Source organism: Magallana gigas, chromosome 7, assembly GCF_963853765.1.
Source record: "Magallana gigas chromosome 7, xbMagGiga1.1, whole genome shotgun sequence".
NCBI lineage: Eukaryota > Metazoa > Mollusca > Bivalvia > Ostreida > Ostreidae > Magallana > Magallana gigas.
The window spans coordinates 8,582,925-8,604,321 of record NC_088859.1 but is presented as its reverse complement, the minus strand read 5'-3'; the positions used below and the strand labels follow the sequence as shown (position 1 = coordinate 8,604,321).

The 21,397-nt window shown below is 34.2% G+C and overlaps 1 protein-coding gene across 1 annotated transcript; it reads left to right on the top strand.

The window, feature by feature from the left end:
• Nucleotides 1-6,093: 6,093 nt before the first annotated feature.
• LOC105346387 (atrial natriuretic peptide receptor 1) lies at nt 6,094-20,163 on the top strand. The gene is made up of 21 exons (XM_011454928.4): nt 6,094-6,363; nt 7,647-7,755; nt 8,258-8,399; nt 8,638-8,960; nt 14,122-14,273; nt 14,413-14,485; nt 14,641-14,776; nt 14,961-15,047; nt 15,134-15,277; nt 15,541-15,662; nt 16,008-16,213; nt 16,308-16,421; nt 16,571-16,690; nt 16,790-16,883; nt 17,211-17,438; nt 17,598-17,747; nt 17,996-18,094; nt 18,683-18,774; nt 18,968-19,202; nt 19,508-19,639; nt 19,790-20,163. Exons 1-21 carry the CDS (start codon nt 6,310-6,312, stop codon nt 19,855-19,857), a joined length of 2,880 nt encoding a protein of 959 aa, XP_011453230.3. The 5' UTR covers nt 6,094-6,309; the 3' UTR covers nt 19,858-20,163.
• Nucleotides 20,164-21,397: the final 1,234 nt, after the last annotated feature.

Below are 21,397 nucleotides of genomic sequence, written 5' to 3'. Positions count from 1 at the left end.
CACATTGTATGTGTTTGCTTTTGAAATACGGAAATTTGATACATATGATTTTTGAAGAAATTAAATTCAGATGCTTACTAGTACCTTAAAATCACGTGCATATAATATGTTTGTACTATAATAGAGACTTTAGTTATCAAAAAAAAATCTTTGAATCAGTAGAATTAAAATGCAATTTTATAAACAACAAATACCAATTCATATTTTACTTATACTTTTACGAAGAAAAATTTATCAATGACAGGATAGATTTATCTACAAACCAGTTCCGCAGGGCAGCATTAAAGGCACGCTAAAATGTGAAGTGACTACAATAATTGAAGGTCAAAGCGCCATAACTCTACACAATTATAAAGAATTTTTAAAATGTACTAAATTCTGGAAAACGTCAACCTATTTCAAAGCTCTCAGAGTATGTTTGCTAGCATAGAGAAATATTGAAAAGAGTTGAGGCAATTCTTATATGTTCCCAAACCATTTCTTGGCAGAACATATTTTTTGTTCGAACATCAAATAAAGGGTAGCAGAGCTTTTCTTTATTTGATAAATGAAAGCGAAGCTTTGAATATATGTAGCCAATCTCCAGCTTTTAAAAATGTATGTATTTTCAATTAACTCTTCACTCTGAGTCCGAAGAACAATGGTGTCAAACTTGTGACACCGTCGTCTTTACACTTACGATTCAGTGTATACGTACCTAGTGTTTAATGATGTGATGTGTACGAGTAGGATTAAGTATTTATCGAACATGCAAAGAAAACCACTTCAAGTGGGCTAACAATATTGTTATTTAACGTGCTTAACCACAATTTTCTTTAAAGTCTCATTAGATCTATAGATATCCTTTGAAGCCTGTTTGTATCGACAAAGTAGAGTTGAGATATTTACAGACAAACATTCTACATTTAATCGCAGACTCATTGACATGATTTTAATGTATTATCGTAGCCTACACGTCTAGATTGATCTTCTTATCTGTCAATTTAAAGAAAAGTTGAGAAAAGTCCCAGAGATCTATATGCACTTGGGGGTGGGGGATGGAGGGGATGGGGGTCGGTCCTGTCCTCAAGCACCTGTGTCATTTTCTGGCTGCAGAGCTGTATCTTTTTCTGAAAATTTGGGTTGTTTCCCGTCCAATTTTTTTTCTGACTGGAATGCTAGAGTTCTGTAGCTATTCAACGCCATTACTCATCCGTTTTAATTTTTTTTCATTTCTGATTTTATAATGGCTTACATATATGATAAGCTAAAAAAAAGTCCTTATATTTATATGTTTTCCTAAATACTGTTGCATTTAATTGAAGTTTTCGTGAGTAAAATCACGCAATGCTCGATAGTTATTCCCCTTGTTGTCCATATGACCTTTTTATTATGGGGCTGTTTAGTTTTTTCTCCATGAATGCTATTAATAGTCGTGCATATGTGCGATTAGAAGATATGATCCAAGATCGATTTGGCACAAAACTAACACAATTTTTTTTTTATTGACAAAATATTAAGAGCATATTTTATTTGTTACCTACCTTATGAATATCATCTAACTCCCTAAAAAAGGGACAACCTGTTTTCCGTTTGCACGTAAATAACATGCAGACTACTAGAGAAGATGGTCAAAATGCTAAGTAAAAGTACAAAGAGTTTCTATGAAAAGTAATCGTCGTACAAATCACATAAAATGTCGCTGTCGTTACATGTAGTAACAAAAAGCAGCGAATTACGGAATATTAATGATTGAGACATATTAATTAATTGCAGCTGGCAGCAATAAACAAATAGATTAATTCAGTAAGGAAATGTATTTCTGAAGTTTACCTAGAAACGTATTGGATTTCTCCTATTTCATTTTTCCAAGAACAGAACTGCATGAAATACATGTACTACAACAAGATTCATGCAACAAGAGCTCTAGAAATGGTGTGTGTATTAGTGATATTTAACTTGTGTATGATTCTATTCTCTTAATTTTACAATACGACAGCTGTGACGGAGTAATAAAAAGTAATCAATATATCGTTCTTTACATTTCAATATCTACTATTATTTCAATATTTAATGTTATTCAAACATTAATAGCGGTATTTACACTTTGGTAATTAATATATTCGTTTTAGATGTAAATGGTATTGAAAATTGTCGATTAATGCCAAATTGCATAAAACTATAAACTTTACAGTGAAAGTCTTAAGTTGTATTGGATCTTAAAAGGTCTGTGGCAACGCACTTTGAGAAAATTATGCACTTTGAACTTTTTTTTCAAAGTGCGTTAAATTTTGGTCCAAATCAACGCACTTTGAAAGTGCGTTATGAGTGTAGACCAACTTTTTTTTTACATCATGACACTTAACGCACTTTGAAAAAATAAATTCTTAATTTTTTTAATAAACATTTAGAATGATGTTAAGTTGTGTTGATATGTGAAATATTGATTGATACGGCGATCCATTCTTTCAGCAAGGGAGATAATAGCGTCAGATGGTATTAACAAGGACGTTTCTCATGCGCTGATCCATACTGGATGAGCTTCCTACAATTTTTTGAAGGGGATTATTGCACCTGCTGCGGCCATTGAAACGAAAAACAAAAAGATTCATACGTCTTCCCCTTCCCAACTTCGCGGGTTACAAAGCGATGATTCTTTCTTAAACAAGCTAAGAATGTATTAAAAAACGTTAAAAACATTGTTGTAACCCAGTTTATGATGTCTAAGTATAAAGTCGCTAGCTTTTGAATTTAATTAAGTCGTTATTTAAATATAAGTTCTTATGTGGATTAAAGATCTTTTATATTATCAAATTATGAAAACAAAATTATAAAATGGATCATTAATAGAATTTATTCATTTTTGGAATCCTATTTTAACATTCTTTATACTGAATGTTCATTTAAGCCAATTGCGTTATAAACATATAAGATATTTAACACTAAGTAATTTGACGGCTACTTCTGTTGTAATAGCCCATCAATTCGAAAAGAAAAATATGAACTCGTCCTAAGAATGTCGTAGACAGGGGTTTTGAAATATGGATCTATAAAATGTTAATGAGCGAGGGCTATTTGTTTCTTTAAAAAAGGTATTCTTTATACAAAAAAGATAATAATAACGAAGAAAGAAATGCCTTATTGACATTTATCTCTTTGTTGAAATTTAAAGGAATTGATTTGATTTAGAATTACTGCTTTAAAAAAATCGCATATCTATACTTAAATATTGAGTCATGAGTCATATTATCTTCACAGTAGGTAAATGGCAAATATCCATTCCTTGAGCCAGAGAGTATTAACTCGTAAATGAAAAAAATAAACGCTTGTCAGTACTTTCAGTACTTTGATTTTAAAATGATTATGTAGTCTATTTAGGGGAGAGAATTAATTATTTGCACACAGTTTAAGTAATGATACAACATTTTTCAAATTATATAGACAAATATTAATAGATGAATGTATATATGTATGACTTGGCCATTATAACAGGAATTAATTTTACTACCAATTTTATCTGAAAGTTCAAGAAATCGACACTTTTTTTTGAAAGTGCGTTGATATCGTCAATATTTACGCACTTTAAAACAATTTTTTTTTTCAAAGTGCGTTAAGAGAGTCCCAAATTTAACGCACTTTTTAAACACAAAAACACAAAAAAAAATTCCAAGTGCGTAATTTTCAAAGTGCGTTGTAACAAAGGTCCTAGATTAGATGCATATGGAGACGTCTAAATGATGTCAAACGATATCCCATAGCTTTGTGTTGGGCGAAATCAGACATACAAAGTATACTTAGATTAACATTTCTATGACATCAGATTCAAATTTATTTGTTAGAATTGAAGAATTTATCCTTGCTTCCATTATATTTTATTATGAAAGCATACGAGAACGCAAGAGAGGTGGAAACCCATTACTACCAATTTTTGTGAGTTCTGTTAAATATTATGTGGGTTTACTTTATGTAACTCACATACCTTGACCAGCCCTGCGTAATACATAAACGTGTTGGATATCTGCTATTTGATTGTAATTCATACATGCATTACTAAATAGAAAATCTACGCAATTGCTGTCAGCATAGGAATATATACGCATTTTTCTGATTTTAAAAAACCGAAATAGGTGCTTTGTTCAGCTTTCAAAGGTCGAGGTCAACTCTAATTCATGTACGACCATTGACTTGCACGAACTAACCTCAGACCTCCAAGTAGACTATCGTTACCATGGCAACCATTAACATTTATGGAGAATTAGGTGTTCCTTCTGTAAAACGTTTCAATCGAACATAATAATAATTTAAGGTAAAGTCTGTTCCAAGATATTTATGCAGCACTTTTGACGATTTTTAATAAAAATACACATACCTGTGAAAGAAGTGCAATTGAAATAGTTGAAAGGGATAATTTCCAAGATAATTTCATTGACACATTCACAGGAACGAAAAAAGTTTCCTTACGGAGATTTATAATGGGGAATGTTTACATCTTTGCTCTATTCGGAATACACTCGGAATACATCGCGCAATTTTACAACGTTATCATCCGGGCTTACTGCAATACAAAATCCCCGTAGACATAACATTTTTTAGCATTGTATTGAAACCTGATAACCTAACAGGGGAGTTTCGACTGAGAAATCTTGGAAATTTTTCATACTTTTGAATGAACATCGTTTGAACCCTGAGTTATTTATAAATATCATGAAGTTACAGGCACGTAGCATCAGGGGGGGCCAGGGGGGGCCTGGCCCCCCCACTTTTTCTCGCAGCAACAAATTTTTTAAAATTTACATATAAAAAAATGAATTATAATGGAGTTGGCCCCCCCACTTTTTTGGAAGTTAGTAAAAAATTGATATGAAAATAAGGAAATGATTAGTCGAATTGAAGTCCCCCCCCCTCCCCCCCCCCCCCCCCCCCCCCCCACGGATTAGGAATTTCATGATTTGGATGGGAAAAAAATAATTTTGGTAGGGAAGAATTTTTTTTTTTGGAAGTATAGCTGAGTCTACCCCCCCCCCCCCCCCCCCCCCCCCCACGGATTAGGATTTTGAAGATTTTTGGAAACTTTAAATTTCCCTTCTTTTTTTTTTGGGGCTTGTCAAGATTTTTTGGATGGGTCTGGCCCCCCCACTTTCAATAACGATGCTACGTGCCTGAGTTAAGCAAAAAATAAATCCAGGATATCTTGGGACAGAGCTAACATTGCAGGGAAAATACATGACCCGCTATAGAGGGTTGTGTATTTCTTTTTCTTTTTTTTTCTTTTTTTTTTGGGGGGGGGGGCAATGCTAGCTACCTTCAGACCGCATGAATAACAAAATAAATCATTTTATTGTTTAATATAATATCATTTTTCGTTTTTTTTTTAAAAGAGGGGGGGGGGCATAGAAATGTTTGAAATTACAGCAAACAAGGAATATTCAATAAAATAAATGTGACTGTTTTTTGTGTACAGTAATAAATGTAAACTCAATTTTTTCAATTATTTTTCTTTTTAAATCTAAACGGGCATTTTCAAATTTTCATAATTTACGACTGAACCTAAGTTATATATTAATTGATTGTATATTACATTCTTACAAAAATGGCTTTTGAAAAACTAAGAACGATTCACTTCACTTCACGGGATTGGTTAGTCTTTTTATCAATAGGACTTCATTCCTATAATTTGACTTGAATACCAATTTATACCGGACGTAAAATTACAAGGCGTTTACGTTTTTGAAGAAATAGACGCCCGAAGGTCTATGAAGATGTTTCTAAGATTTCACCGATTAACAAAAGTCAAGCAGGCGTTTACGTCGCAACCTCAGAGATCGCCACAAAATATCAACAACCGATAAACAGCTGTGTTCTCACGTGGAATGGCCGACTGTTCGCTCCTTGTTTCTGTACACATGTACCGCGACAATGGCTTTCTCTGAGTGGTAGAGAGTTTACAGTATTAGTCAATACACTTAATTTTCAATGGCGAGATTTTGTTTATTCGGCAAAAGAAATAACGGTGACCAAGCAAACAAGATTCAAATTGAACGAAAGCGGAGAGAATTTAATTGTCCGTGGTCCATTTAAAAATTGGTCAATTTTAAAACGCCTGTCTAAATATGTGTTGGTTAATCACGTAGAATTAGCGGTCAAACATTGCATCGAGATGTTGTTTGAATTTCCATAATGAGAGAAGAAAATATGATCAATACCAAATCACGGTCATTGTATATAAACACTGAGGCTTAATATCAGCACACGGAAGCCGGGGTGATTGTCATACATGCTGGCTGTATACTTATAACGTGAACCGTTATTTTCATCATGGGATGATAAAAAATGTTCCAAAAAATGAAAATAATGGATTTAGTTGGATTTATTACACTAGTGTTGGTCAGTTTTGACAACTTTTGTAACTTATTCGTAAAAAACTTAATTAAATATAATTATATTTGAAGAATGTCAAGTTTTGACGGCAGTTGTATCTTTTCATTAGTGTTGACGAACTTTATTTGCTGATATGCGGTGTATTTCTCATTTCATTATATCCATATATTTCTTTATTTTTTATGATTAATATTATCTGTAGTTGAGCTCAGTTTTAGATAAACGTTTTTATCCTGTTTATCTTCATTTAAATTTCAAGATTATCTTTAAAATTTCTTCATAAAATGTATATAACATTTATGTATTTAGAACGGCAATCTTCATCATATCTTTTGTTAATATCTTTTTTTTTCTATTAACGAAACATTTTGTTTTAATTTTTCATCTTATGAACCTGTTAAAGATAGTATTATATTGTTTGTTAATTTTGTTGTTACGTTTTATACTTTTTTTCAATGCGTTTATTTTCAAGATATATGATCGTATAATCCTCTTGTCATGTTGTGAATTTTGAATTTACCTGGTGGCAGTAAGTACAAAATTTACATCATGTTGTAAATGTATTTACTGACACCCGGTAAATTCAAGATTTACACCATAACATTCTTATTCATCCTATTTTTAACTCACTGAAACATTTTTCAGGAAAAAAAGACCGAAATTAATTTAACTTGATCATTAAAACGAATATAGAGTAGGATTATAAATAAATGTATTATGTATGTAGAAACTTTCGGAAGTTATTTTGGTTTATTTATTTGTTCAGTTTTTGATTTTAAAAAATGCTATATATCATGTTTTATAAACAAAGATTCCACTCTTTGGCGTCTTTGCTAAAACATATAATCCCCAAAAACTTAGCATTATTTCCAGATTTTCCTGATGGAAGCTCTGCTAAGTGGATTAAATTAAACCAATTCACAAATGGAATAAATGGACATGGCCCTTTCCATCGCCATTATTGAAATATTAATGCACTGTCTAACCCTCTGTAGGGCTATTCTTACTCCCAGTTGTCCAGCAATGGATTGCCATGACAACTATTTGATAATATGCCGAATTTTCCATCTTTTTAGCACTCATGAATATCTGAAATCATCTTTGAAGAATAAAATTATATAATAGGTTTTTGCAAATAAAGTATATTTTTAACGACAATATGATTTTTTTTCAATTCGGTAGTCGATTAGATACTTAAAAATAACTAACTCTTGTGTAACACAACTATACCACCATACTTATAATTATCTTTTAATAGATCTAAGTAATAACGTGCTTTTTTTGTTCAGGTTTCCGTAAAAACTGTGAAGGGATACCACGGGTTTGACAACTCGCTGTATCACTGCTGGGCGAAGGACGCATCCGCCAACAATCCTAGTCCATTAGGAAGTTGTTCAGGTGAGACCAGATGTGACGTCAGAGGCGTGTTCAGTAGAGCGAGTGCTCGCAAGCGCTTACCAAAATTTGTGTTGCAGGTATAAGGAACTTAAGCGAGCGCTCGTCAGCACTCACTCTGTTGAACAAGCCTCAGATGAGGCCAAACGTGACGTCAGGTGAGGCCAGATGTGACGTCATGGTCTTCAACGTGCAGCATGTTATGAAATATAGAATTGTTATTGTAATATACAAATATTCACATCGTTTGTACTTATCTACTAGCTATTTTATCTTCACCAATTTTTGCACGTAAACGGATATATGAATTTATCAAACATAAAATAATATTATAAGGTCTCTATTGCCAAAAGTTGGCCGTGTCCCGCCACTTTGAAATCAAGGTCAGTCTTTTGCAAATAGAAAATATTCAAATCATGAAAAGATACAAAAAGTTCCTTCTTTACGGGTTTGTAGCTGAGTATTGCTAACTCATATCAATGAAATCTCTTCTATCCATTGTTAGGAACTACTTTGAGATGGGTGGTGCCACCGCCCTCCACGCTAAAAACAGAGACCGCATTCAACGTCACATACGAGCTGCTTTTGGACGCAGATTTCTACACGTGGGCCGTTACTCAAAACTTCTTCCAAACTAAAGGATTCACGTGAGTAAATTTTTCGATGATAGATCACCGAAAGAAGTCATAATTATGCTTCCAAGAAGCTTTAAGACGAAATGAGACGGATATGTGTTGAAAATTCCACATCGTTGCTCTCCAAAATTATAAAAACATTATGCTTTTTCATGCAGTCAAAAACACTGAAAAGCAAATGATTTGATTAATGTAAAAAAAATTAAGGATGAAGTAAAAATGTGCTTAGAAAGATTTTGCTTGTTTCCAGTGATGGACCGACTGCGCAGACGTGGTGTGAGACAACCTCGTGCCCCTCGGCTGCTACTGCCACGGCCGACAACTGCTGCGTTCATCACGTGAACGTCCACTCGTGTCCAAAGGCCAAGACGAGCTTCTGTGGACCCTGGATTCCTCACGATGGACAGGTCTTCACGCACTCGGAAGTCCTCGTGGGTCCGGTGCAGACCGGAAATTGGACGAGTTATGTTCCGGGATTTTACGAGAGTGGATTAACGTCCCTTATCGCCCATTTCAAAGTGGCGGATATGCACTATGCTTTGGAGACAGAAATTAATGTCGTTCCAAAATCAGGTGAGTAAGAGAGATTCCAAGAAAAGCTTGTAATAAAAATTGTACGGAGGGGGGATTTATAAGAGAAATTCAAAAAAGTCTTGCAGATTATTTTTTGGTATATGTAAAAGAAGAACCTTTATCATCAAGATCACATGTCTTTGAAAAAAAAAAAAAATGAAGTGTGTAATGATCCAATCTTCTACATATGATCGTTTGAATACCACATTGGATAATATACATGTAAATACATGTATACACTAAAATATGGAAGTTCGTCGATATACTTATTTAAAATCTTAGATCAGAAGTTCGTTAGTGTAACTTTTCATATGGTGTTTTTTGTATCTATTCCCACCCAGATTATTTTAACAAATACTAGTACATTATGCCAATTGAATCGATAATTCCTTTGTACTTGGTCCAATGTTTTATTTCAAGATATTTCCGAATTACTAGTGATGAAAAAATCTGACTTATACGTGATTAGAGCAATCCGAATTGAAAAAAAATATTCATAATTGCTGTGATATTGAGATTGATCAATCAAACTACTGATTGATTAATTTATGGACTAGTATGTTTTAGCCCGCCCCATACAAAAACGATGCGATGTGCCTGATGTAAGCAATGATACAAGCAAATCGTCCATACAATCATAATGTTTGGCAAATCGAAAAATAAACCTGTGTACATTGTGTTCACTAATATTTCTGAAGTTTGCTTTGTTTACAATAGATGCAGGTTGAATAAACCCAATCATTCGGGGTGAACAAAATCAAACAGTTCCCTTTTCTAAACATTCCCATAGTGCAGGGTTTTTTGTTTGCCCATAAAGAAATTCTTTTATTTACCTTGAATATTTGTAACTTTGAAAGGATCGAGACCGATTCTGTTGCTGTAAATAGGCAAAAGTCTATGATTTTCTAAGATAATTGGTTTGTATGGATAAATATTCGATACTGTAATAGTAAAAAAATCGGATCATGCAGCTTTTATTATAGGAATAGATTTTTAGTTGTTTTATATTTTACAATAATCTTAAGTATTCCCGGCCCCACGATGCATGAAACGCAAACAATAAACACAAATTAACTCGAGTGCCATAAGTTAATGTTAACGGGCCACCACACAAACATACCAAGAAAAAACACTTATATCGATTTTATATCTCCAATAACTTGTGAAATATCAATGGCCGAAGCTCTGTTTATTTCCTGATTTCAAGTTGGTTATCATGTAAGAAGAGTTCTTAATTAGAAAATTCGCAGCAATTTTATTTTGATTGTAATTGGATTATCTATCTTTCTGTTACACTGGACATTTTTTAAATTCATTCTAGCTTTATTGTTCGGATTTTTGGCTACATCGCATGAGATTCAGCAGAATTTAGCATTATTAACTGATCTTAATTTCGTACAATCATTCATTATATCAAACAAATTTGGGTTCATTCCAACTAGCATTAGTGTAGCGTAAAAATTAGTTGTTGGCTAAATACATGTCTACATTTGTATAATAAAAATAAACCCAAGTAGCATTTCATGAGAGAAATCGGATTTCACGGGGAAACACTGAGGTTAAGGTAAAGTTAATAACTCATTGTGGCGTAAACTTTCGCATTATTACGTTTTTTCACAATCTGCCTAATTTCTTCCGGGATAACATCCTTAATGACAATCGCCATTAGCCTTATTGTGCCCTAACGAGTCCATTTTGTCAAGTATTATTCTCAGAGTTCAACTAAGGGAAAAAATCAAAACGGAAGACTAGTCTCAACGTCAAAGGCCTTGCAATTACGTGCAATTCAGATATATAGATGTTTTTGCTAGATACTTATTACACTCATCGCTGCTTTGTTTTCATTTCAAATAAAACACCCTTCACCGTTAAAAACACTTTTTGCATAAACTTTGACAACTTGACATCTGGCGTTTAGTTGAAAATTTCGATATGATTTGATCAGATAACGAAAAAATAATGAATATACTTCGTAATTTATTTTACATGTAATGGCATATGTACTAGTCGTCTAGAGTTTAAGCGTTTATTTGTCAACAGTGTTTACGTCTAGCTGTCTACAGTGTATGCGTCTAGTTGTCTACAGTGAATGCGTCTAGTTGTCTACAGTGATGCGTCTAGTTGTCTACAGTGTATGCATCTAGTTGTCTACAGTGTATTCGTCTAGTTGTCAAAAGTGTATGCGTCTAGTTGTCTACAGTTTATGCATCTAGTACTAGTTGTCTACAGTGTATGTGTCTAGTTGTATCCAGTGTAAGCTTCTAGTTGTCTACAGTGTATGCATCTAGTTGTCTACAGTGTATTCGTCTAGTTGTCAAAAGTGTATGCGTCTATTTGTCTACAGTGTATGCATCTAGTACTAGTTATCTACAGTGTATGTGTCTAGTTGTATCCAGTGTAAGCGTCTAGTTGTCTACAGTGTACTTGTCTAGTTGTATACAGTGTATTTGTCTAGTTGTCTACAGTGTATTTGTCTAGTTGTCTACAGTGTACTTGTCTAGTTGTCTACAGTGTATTTGTCTAGTTGTCTACAGTGTATATGTCTAGTTGTCTACAGTGTATGTAATGTCTGCTGACGTATTTTCCATCGAAAAGCATCGCGTATTTATATATGCATTGTATTTTCCCTAAACAGGTGTTATTTACCTGATTTATCTGTAACCGAGACATGTTTTAGTTGCCTCGTAACACCACTTTCTTTTGACACATTAATTATTCGTACACCTTTTTACGCAAAGTTCCGTATAAATAAAAGATGAATTATTTGTTTGCTCATAAAATGCTTCGTTCTTTATCTATATGGTTATGCGCTAAAATGACTTTTGATAATATCTATTAGACTGAGAATTCATCAGGACCTATGATATTTTCCCCTCAGAACATAAGTTCTAGAAAGATCAAAATAAAAAAAAAATATCTACACTTGAAAACATTCTTTTCTTTAGACCAACTTTAAACTAGTGAATACTCGCTCTCTCGCAAACGGGAGACTGATGAAAAAAATACCAGACTCAAGATATTTTTATTAATAAAAAAACCCCGAGCATCAGCTTTTTTAAGGATTGAGTTTACTCAGAGGCAAAAGAATCATCAATAGGAACGAAAAAAACGAAAAACTATTTACTGTACATTGTAGCCCTATTTTTCACTTTCAAATAATTAGGTCAGTGACCAACTTTTTATGCTAGTGACTTCTGAATGTTTATTGAAAAATTTGTTGAAATTGTCCACCATTTGCAAGGTTTTCTTTTTCTGAATTTATTAGAAATAATGAAACAATTTGTTGTTTGAAATATGATAAAATACTAGCTTTACTAATTTAAGCTCATATTTGTGAATTTAACGTAGTCAGAATTTCCTCTATCAATTTTCAAAACTCTGCCCATTTTGATCGTGTATTACCAAAAAAAAAAAATGACTAATAGGAGCTCAAAACCAATGATTGTCTAAAACTATTTTTATTGTCTTTATTCTGTTGACATTAACATTATATAAGGTCAATGGTCAATTTTTTTTTAAAAATATTCTCACTGGAATCAATTTCATGTATTTTAAAGATTATTTTTTCATCGCGTGTTAGCCAGTGAAATAAAGATTATACACAAGATAAAACAACCATAGAACATACAAAATAGTAATATGAAAAAAAACACGTAGAAACTAACTTTTGCAACTGCATTGCTTCAGGAAGTTTTTAAGACCAAAAAAAAAAAAGAACATGAAAAAATAAGTTCGAATTTGTTCTGTTTCAATGATAAGCTACCTTTGTCGTAGCATATCTTCATCAAATAAACATGGCTATCAATATCGATTTTTGTTTATAACATTGTTATTTTGTGTTTTAAAAGAACTCTTAATTCGATTTTGGACTTTGTAAAAACGTTTTGAAATCTTAAACCCTGAGTAATTATACGGGGTTGCTGTTTCATTAATTTTATATTGATATTATTCCCGTGAATCGGTAGAGGACAAAGAAACGATTTTTTAAAGATTACAGTTCGAAACAATTACAAGTTTTACAGGTTACCGTAATGTCTCATTACGTCAGTTTCATGACAAATGCCAAAAATATTTGGGATCATTGTACCCCCGAACAATTCAACCCCGGTGGCCTACAATTAACTGAACCATATGCTCAGTGAGAGTTTCGCCGCCTTTTCCCATTTAAATCTCATTTCTCACACGGCGGGGCTAAAATATGAGTTATTATTTTCTCATACAAAGTTTTGTATGTCCCCATTATCCGTGTTTGAAATCCATTTTGTAAATAATTGTTTAATTTGAAGTTCACGAACCAAGAATAAAGTTCCTCTATTCCAGATGTACTCCGTGGACTTGGTTGTTGTTTGTTTTTATTGATTGCCTAGGGTCCTAGTTGTGTACCTACCAAATGTTGACTAATTTAGACCCGAGTTGTCCGTCCATTCAATTCAGAATTAATAGGAATTTATATAGTGTTTAATCTCCTATTTATTGCTCAGAGTGTGTTCAAACAGTTACTTGAAGTTGTTTACCAATAAATATTATCGAACTAATCGATTAAACAAATCACAGTAGCATAGGTGAACGTAATATGCAATCTTTTACAGTACCGTCAACGCGCTCCCCATGTGGCAAGTTAATCCTTCCCGCGTTACTTCATCGCCGTGTGAGGGAGTGTAGGTTGGAAGTTATAATTTATAAATGCAGATGTAATCCATTAAAGTTAAAAATCATATGCAGTTCCACGGGAAAATGTAATTTACTAAAAAGAAAGCCTCTTTCAGAAAACACCTCCTTAGTAAAGAAAAACCAAAACCCATAAAAAGGACAGAAAATTCATTTCCACTTAATGCATTTCAAATCTCCAACATGATCCCAAACATTATCATAGATTTATCGTGAACAATCTAAAGTATCTGACACTGCCTTTTAACCAATCAAATTATGCACATGCTGGTATTGCTATTATTCAGATTCCCTCTCAAGGTTGTATTACAAATATATTAAAGTAACCATAGAGGCCAATGAGTCTCTTGTCCTGCTAAGTCTAGTTAGATCAATGAAAGCAAAAATGAAGATATACAAATGCAAAGACACACTGCAAGAAATGCTTACTACTTTGTTTGCAAAACCCAGTCACTGAAGCTAGGTACTGTATTACACACGATCTTTGTTCCAGTTTGCGGTGATGGAAGCTGTGACAAGGACCAAAGAGAAGATTGTTCCACGTGTCCAAAGGATTGTGGGAAATGTCCGCTACAGGCACACGAGATTGCCCTCATCGTCATCTTCATCTGTCTCATCGCCATCGCCGGAGTCATCGTTGTCATTGTGAGATTATGTTAAAGAAATTGATTTATTGGTTTAGAATATGTTAATTTATTGCAACACTCTCAGAGTGGTTTTCTTTCACTTCGACTAAAATTATCACTTACTGTATTCTACGGAACCTTTTCTGGAATCATTTCAGTATTTCCAGTACCAGAAACGAAAATTACTCTGGGATGAAAGCTGGATCATTCCGTATGAAAATGTCCATGAAGGTATGATAATATCATGCATGAGGGGGTTATATGTCCTTGAAAGTATTAATGATGATATCGTGCAGTAGAGGGTTATACATGTATGTCCATAAATGTATGCGAGAACTGGTCTTGGGCCAGTAAATGAAATTCATGTATGTAATTCGTCTGTGTAGATGAGGGTCTGCGCGGGGCGTTCGGCAGTATGATCAGTGTCAACATGGGAGCCAGCACGGACCTGACGGCCGGAAACACCAACAACATGGCCATGTCGGCCCAGAGGAAACAGGTGTTTGCCAAAACGGCCATTGTGTGAGTGTCTGTTAGTGTAAGAAACATCAAGAGAACAACCATCATGAATAGCTCCTTTTCCATACAAGTGGTTCTGTCTTGTTGAGTGTATTTAAAATATTCTTTGCTACGACACTAATTATTTTTTAGCTTTTATTATACACAGTAACTAACTAAAGGTGATTGTTGTTTTCTTATATTTCAGTGATGGGAAAACCGTTGCAGTTCGATATGTCAAGAAAAAGGAGTTTAGTCTGACCAAAAATATTAGAATTGAAGTCAAAGCTGTCAGGTATGCTACATTTTTATAACTTTCAGATAAGGTATATTACATCATTCCTTCCAAAATATCTGACATTGTTTTTTAATGCTTTACAGAGAACTAGATCATCAAAACCTGTGTAAGTTTGTGGGCTGCTGCACGGACGCAGCAAACTTCTGTGTTTTGATGGAATACTGTCCCAAGGGAAGCATCAGCGATGTCCTGTTAAACGATGATATTCCTCTCAACTGGGCTTTTAGGTACTGTGGGAACTTCTTGTAACTATCTCGCCCACCACTGATGCCGTTAATTTTTTTGTATAAAAGTTATTAATATCAATTTTGATGATATATAACATTAAAGTTTAATGTTTATAGTTTTAACATATGAAAGGTCTTTCTGCTGATGGTTTATACCTATCATTATTAACCAATAATTATGTACTTAATTGTGTTCTTGTGTATTTTGGTTTTCGTTGCAGCATGTTACAAATGTACATACTATCTACACTTGATACACACAGGTTTTCGTTTGCAACGGACATCGCAAGAGGGATGGCTTACATACATTCTTTTAAAATCTACCATGGCCATTTGAAAAGCAGTAATTGTGTAGTGGACGACAGGTGGACAGTTAAGATAGCAGGTGGGTTGTCCCTCTTAGATTTACTCTCAGTCCGGATGATGTCCACATGCACGTGGTATAAAGGCGGGAAAATTCAATTACACCCAATAAACGAAAGAAAAAGAATTCAAGTATCTTTTACCTCTTTTTAAAAAGAGAAACATACGGATCTACCGAAAATAACAATTTTACCTGAGCGTTGTTTTCAATATTTTACTGTACCATGGTTGTTGTACCATGTGTATGGACTTTGATTTAACCAGGTTATGGCATATTGTGCAAAATGCACTATATCAGCTTTTTCCATGTTAATTATTCAATAATTATTTATTTAATCATGCAAATTATGCTTTGGTCCTTTAACAGACTTCGGTCTGACAGAGATTAGACGTGAGGACGACATGATGCTGTCAGACGACGAGAAAGAGGACAAATATTACAAGTGTAAGCGGGCCGAAGTGTACAACGCACCGGAAGCTAAAGATGGGGCCAGCGAAGGGAACTTCGCTATAGATGTGTATTCATATTCAATCATTCTTGTTGAAATAGCCACGAGGAATGACCCTTATGCGGTAAGTAATTGTTTGATTTTAAATAAGATTTTATGAGTAGAAATTTTTTAATAAGGAAATAAGATATACAGTTTAAATTTATGATTTTTTAAAGGATGAAGATCCATTTGACATTCCTAAATATTGGAAACCCCCACTTCCCGACCTCTCACCGGAAATGGCCGAAGATGCAGAGAGCGCATGTCCGTGTCCAGCAGACTACACTCAGGTGGGACATTTTATGATACAAAGGAGCTTAACATTCATTATCAAATAAAAAATTTGGTCTCTTTATTTATCTGCTTTACTGCTGTTCTGTATGTATTAATAGCTTGACACTAAACGGTTATTAATTCTGTACATACATCTATATTGCAGTTGATCACTGAGTGTTGGGATGGTGTGGCCCTCAACAGACCTTCATTTGATCACATCAAGAAGACACTGCATAGAATTAACCCCCACAAAATGAGTCCTGTCGACCTCATGATGAATATGGTAGTGTTTGGGTCACTAAAAAAGTCTTTTTTAGTCTATCGTCATTGAAAATAACGTAATCTATATTCTCAAAATACAGTGTTCATTATTACTTTACAGATGGAGAAATATTCCAAACACTTGGAATCCATTGTAGCAGAAAGAACACAGGAACTGGTGGTGGAAAAACAGAAGACGGACCGCTTGTTATACAGTACATATCCTATGATACGTTTCTGATATGTTGACAGTTGGATGATGGTACAAGAGTAAATAATAAAATGAGTGGTGATAATCCCGTTTATATTCAATGAAAGCAATTTACATGATCCCAAGACCACGATGATTTTTATAAATTGCAGAACTCGGTGCAAAGGGGAAATGAAGATTTATAATGACGATTGGGTTTTAACATCGTGTTTTCCTATTTGTAAATGTTGATCTTTTAATCGACGGAACAAAAAGTGCACTAGCTCCTTTACTATTGCTCACTTTTTGTTGTAAAATTCAAAAATTTGGTAAAATCTGCCGACTTTTCTAGGTATGCTTCCTAAAAAGGTGGCAGAAGATTTGAAAATTGGACGAAGAATAGAGGCAGAGACCTTTGATGCGTGTACAATCTACTTCAGTGACATCGTAGGATTTACCTCCATATCCGGCGGAAGTACTCCCATCCAAGTAGTGGCGCTACTAAACAAGTTGTACACAACGTTTGACGCAGTCATCGACAAGTACGATGTATACAAAGTGGAAACAATTGGAGACGCATGTTAGTTCACAGAGAATTTAAGATATTTCAAAATTATTGAATCACGATTAAACCTCATTTGGAAAATAACTTGCATTTCAATGCTTATGAGGTAACATCGTACACACTTGTTGAGGAGAAAATTAAAAAAAAACTTCTCTTTTCATTTCATGTAAACAGATATGGTTGTTTCTGGAATACCAGGTCGAACACCCTTTCACGCACGTGAAGTCGCTAATATGGCGCTAGATTTAGTGGACGAATGCACCGTGTTCGAAATACCTCATCTCCCTGAACAACCACTGAAAATCAGAGTTGGGTTACATTCAGGTCTGTCGTTATATAAGAAAGGACAAACATGTTTGTTTAATATATATTAACTCATTTTGTTAGTGAGCATTTTGTATTCATGTGTATTATGATCTTCGATAAAAATATACATTTTCCTGCATGGATTACCTATCAATGTTATGTTGTAAATTTGTATTTGCACCCATCCAGTAAATTAAAAATTTACAACATGACATCAAGAATGATATCATTTGTTATATTGTGTGAAAACGAGACGTCACTTCCAGGTTCCGCCTGTGCCGGTGTTGTGGGTCTGAAGATGCCGCGCTATTGTCTGTTTGGTGACACTGTGAATACTGCATCTAGAATGGAGTCCAACGGAGAAGGTATGTCAATCATTGCGTAAAGTCAAATGAATAATAAAAGAGACAAATAGAATAGTTCATTTAAACTTCGTTGTGCAGTCATTGGATCAACGTGTACCTGTGTTTGCACGTGTTGCAGAATATTCCCGATAAATCTTTGCATTATGTCATCGATTTGATGTTGACACAGTTACATTTTGAACCTCTCATTTTTATCATTTTATAGAGCATTAAAACTTTAATATTGATTTACAGAACGTAAATATTATAAGAACTCTTTAAAAAAAAATATTTGTCTCATTATTTTCATTTGAATTGTTAATCTATTTAATTAAATGGTGATGTTAATTAAACCTTTCGTAGGCAAACTTTTTTTTCATTGTGACACTTTGAGAGAAAGAAGTTTAAGAGCATTTCAAACAAATGCATGCAAAAAAGTAAAGGATGTGAACGCCTACCTGCTCTTTGTTTTACAAATAAAAAAAAACTGCAACATTTTGAAAGATTTATTAAATGGGGTTTATTAAATGTGTGCGTGTTATGCTTACACGCACCCGTTAAATAAAGGATATGATTTTACTTTCTTTTTCTTTTTTTTTTTTGTTTCAGCATACAAAATACACATAAGTAATTTTACCTATCTGGAATTGAAGAATATTGGTGGATATAAATTTGAGAGGAGAGGAACAATACCTGTTAAGGTGTCTTGAAAAATCAAAATAATGTCGTTTTCTCAAGTTAATATTTTAAATAAATTTAGTTAAAAACCTTTTGGTATAAATATCAGTACTTCATCAGCAGAATTACCCTTCTTGCAATCAAATTTTTATTATTGTTTTTTATCTACATTATTTGGATACTTCTTGTAAAATTGATGTATCATGTTATCGACAGGGAAAAGGTGACATGGTGACATGGTGGCTGCTAGGAAAAGATACACTGAGGGATAACAGTGGTAGCCCACCAGAGAAGGAATACATTCCACTCCCTGATGATAAGGATCCGCTCCCTGAACATAAAGATACGGAGTGTGTCCCAGACAACACGGAACAATGTGGCGGAAAGGAACATGCTGACGTCATCATTATGGGAAATGACGACAAACTTTTTACTCCGGTCGAATTGCCAGGTACCCTTAATAATCTCTCAACCGTGTATTGAATGATAATTTAATTATAGATATGTGCGTGTACCCTGCAATGAAATGAAACACACCATGTTAAATACTGTTGATCATGGACTAAAATCTTTCCATTCGAATTACATTGTGCATAGTACTGTATCACTCCTATATTACAGTTTACCTATAAGATATATTACGTATCCATTTTACCTTTTAGAAGAGCAATGTGTCTACATTTTTTTCATTTATGTCACTTGTTAAAGTTGCGTTTTTTAAATTTTTATTTTAAAAAGTTTTAACTTTTTTATCAGATGAAAGTCCCAAAACAAGGAAGATAAGTCAGATAAGTACCTCTAACGATTCCGGATATAACGAAAAACAGGGGTCCGGAAGTCTAAATGACGTCAATGAAATCGTTGTCAAAAGCTATGCCTCCTTAAACGGTAACTAGAATACCAACTAAATTGCTATTGATATTTTATGCAGTTGTTCTAATGTCCTATTGTGGTAATCGTACATATGTGGCTTTTCCGTTTATTCAATTGTTCCACTCTCCGTATGCTTATTCTTCATTATAATTTTACTGATTTCAGACGCACTTTCTGAAGAAGAAAAAGATGGCAGTGAAAAGAAGACACCATTTTTGACGCCACCCGACTAATAAGCTGCTTTTATTAGAGTGGTGCATATTTCATTTCGAAATTCAGTTTAAGCTTATTTTTTTTATACAGAAAAATATTCGCTCCGTTTAATTTTCGCCAAATTCAAATGTCTCAGTATGTTTCTTTTTTAACACAACTGTGTCTAGGCGAATTCAAGACGGACCGAAACATTTTGCAAGAATGAAAGAAAAAAAACGAGTGGCAAAAATAACCCTGTATACAATGTTATGTCAACTGTTATTGTTAGACTTAAATATTTTATTTTGTTTGTTATGTTTATAAAGCGATCTATTAAAGCATAAAATAAAGGACGATATTTAATATTGTGTTTCTTTAGAACCGTTTATATCTTTAGCTCACCTGAGCTGAAAGCTCAAGTGAGCTATTCTGATCACATTTTGTCTGTCCGTCCGTCTGTCCGTAAACTTTTCACATTTTCAACATCTTCTCAAGAACTACTGGGCCAATTTCAACCAAACGTGGCACAAATCATCCTTGGGCAATGGGGATTCAAATTTGTGAAAATTAAGGGTCACACCCGTTTTCAAGGGGAGATAATTAGAAATTAATGAAAAATTTCGAGAAATTTTCAAAAATCTTCTCAAGAACCATAAAGCCAGGAAAGCTGGAACTTGTGTGTAAGCATCCTCAGGTAGTGTAGATTCAAAGTTGTGAAATTCATGACCCCCGGGGGTAGGGTGGGGCCACAATGGGGGCTCGAAGTTTTACATAGGAATATATAGAGTAAAAGTTAAAGAATCTTCTTCTCAGAAACTTATCAGCCAGGAAAGCTGAAACTTGTGTGGTAGCATCCCCAGGTAGTGTATATTTTAAGTCGTGAAAGTCATGACCCCCATGGGTAGGGTTTGGCCACAATGGGGGTCGAAGTTTTACATAGGAATATATAGAGTAAATCTTTAAAAATCTTCTTCTCAGAAACTTATCAGCCAGGAAAGCTGAAACTTGTGTGGAAGCATCCTCAGGTAGTGTGGATTCAAAGTTGTGAAAATCATGACCCCCATGGGTAGGGTGGGGCCACCTTAGGGGGTTGAAGTTTTACAAAGGAATATATAGAGTAAATCTTTTAAAATCTTCTTTTTAAAAACTAATTAGCCAGGAAAGCTGAAACTTGTGTTTAAGCATCCTGAGGTAGTGTAGATTCAAAGTTGTGAAAATTATTACCCCGAGGATAGGGTGGGGCCACAATGGGAGTCGAAGTTTTACGTAAGAATATATCTATAGAGTAAATTTTTAAAAATGTTCTTCTCAGAAACTAATCAGCCAGGAAAGCTGAAACTTGTGTGGAAGCATCCTCAGGTAGTGTATATTCAAAGTTGTGAAAGTCATGATCTGTGGGGGTAGGTCGGGGCCACAATTGAGGCTCGAAGTTTTACATAGGAATATGTAGAGTAAATCTTTAAAAATCTTCTTCTCAGAAACTAATCAGCCAGGAAAGCTGAAACTTGTGTGGAAGCATCCTCAGGTAGTGTAGATTCAAAGTTGTGAAAGTCATGACCTCCAGGGGTAGGGTGGGGCCAC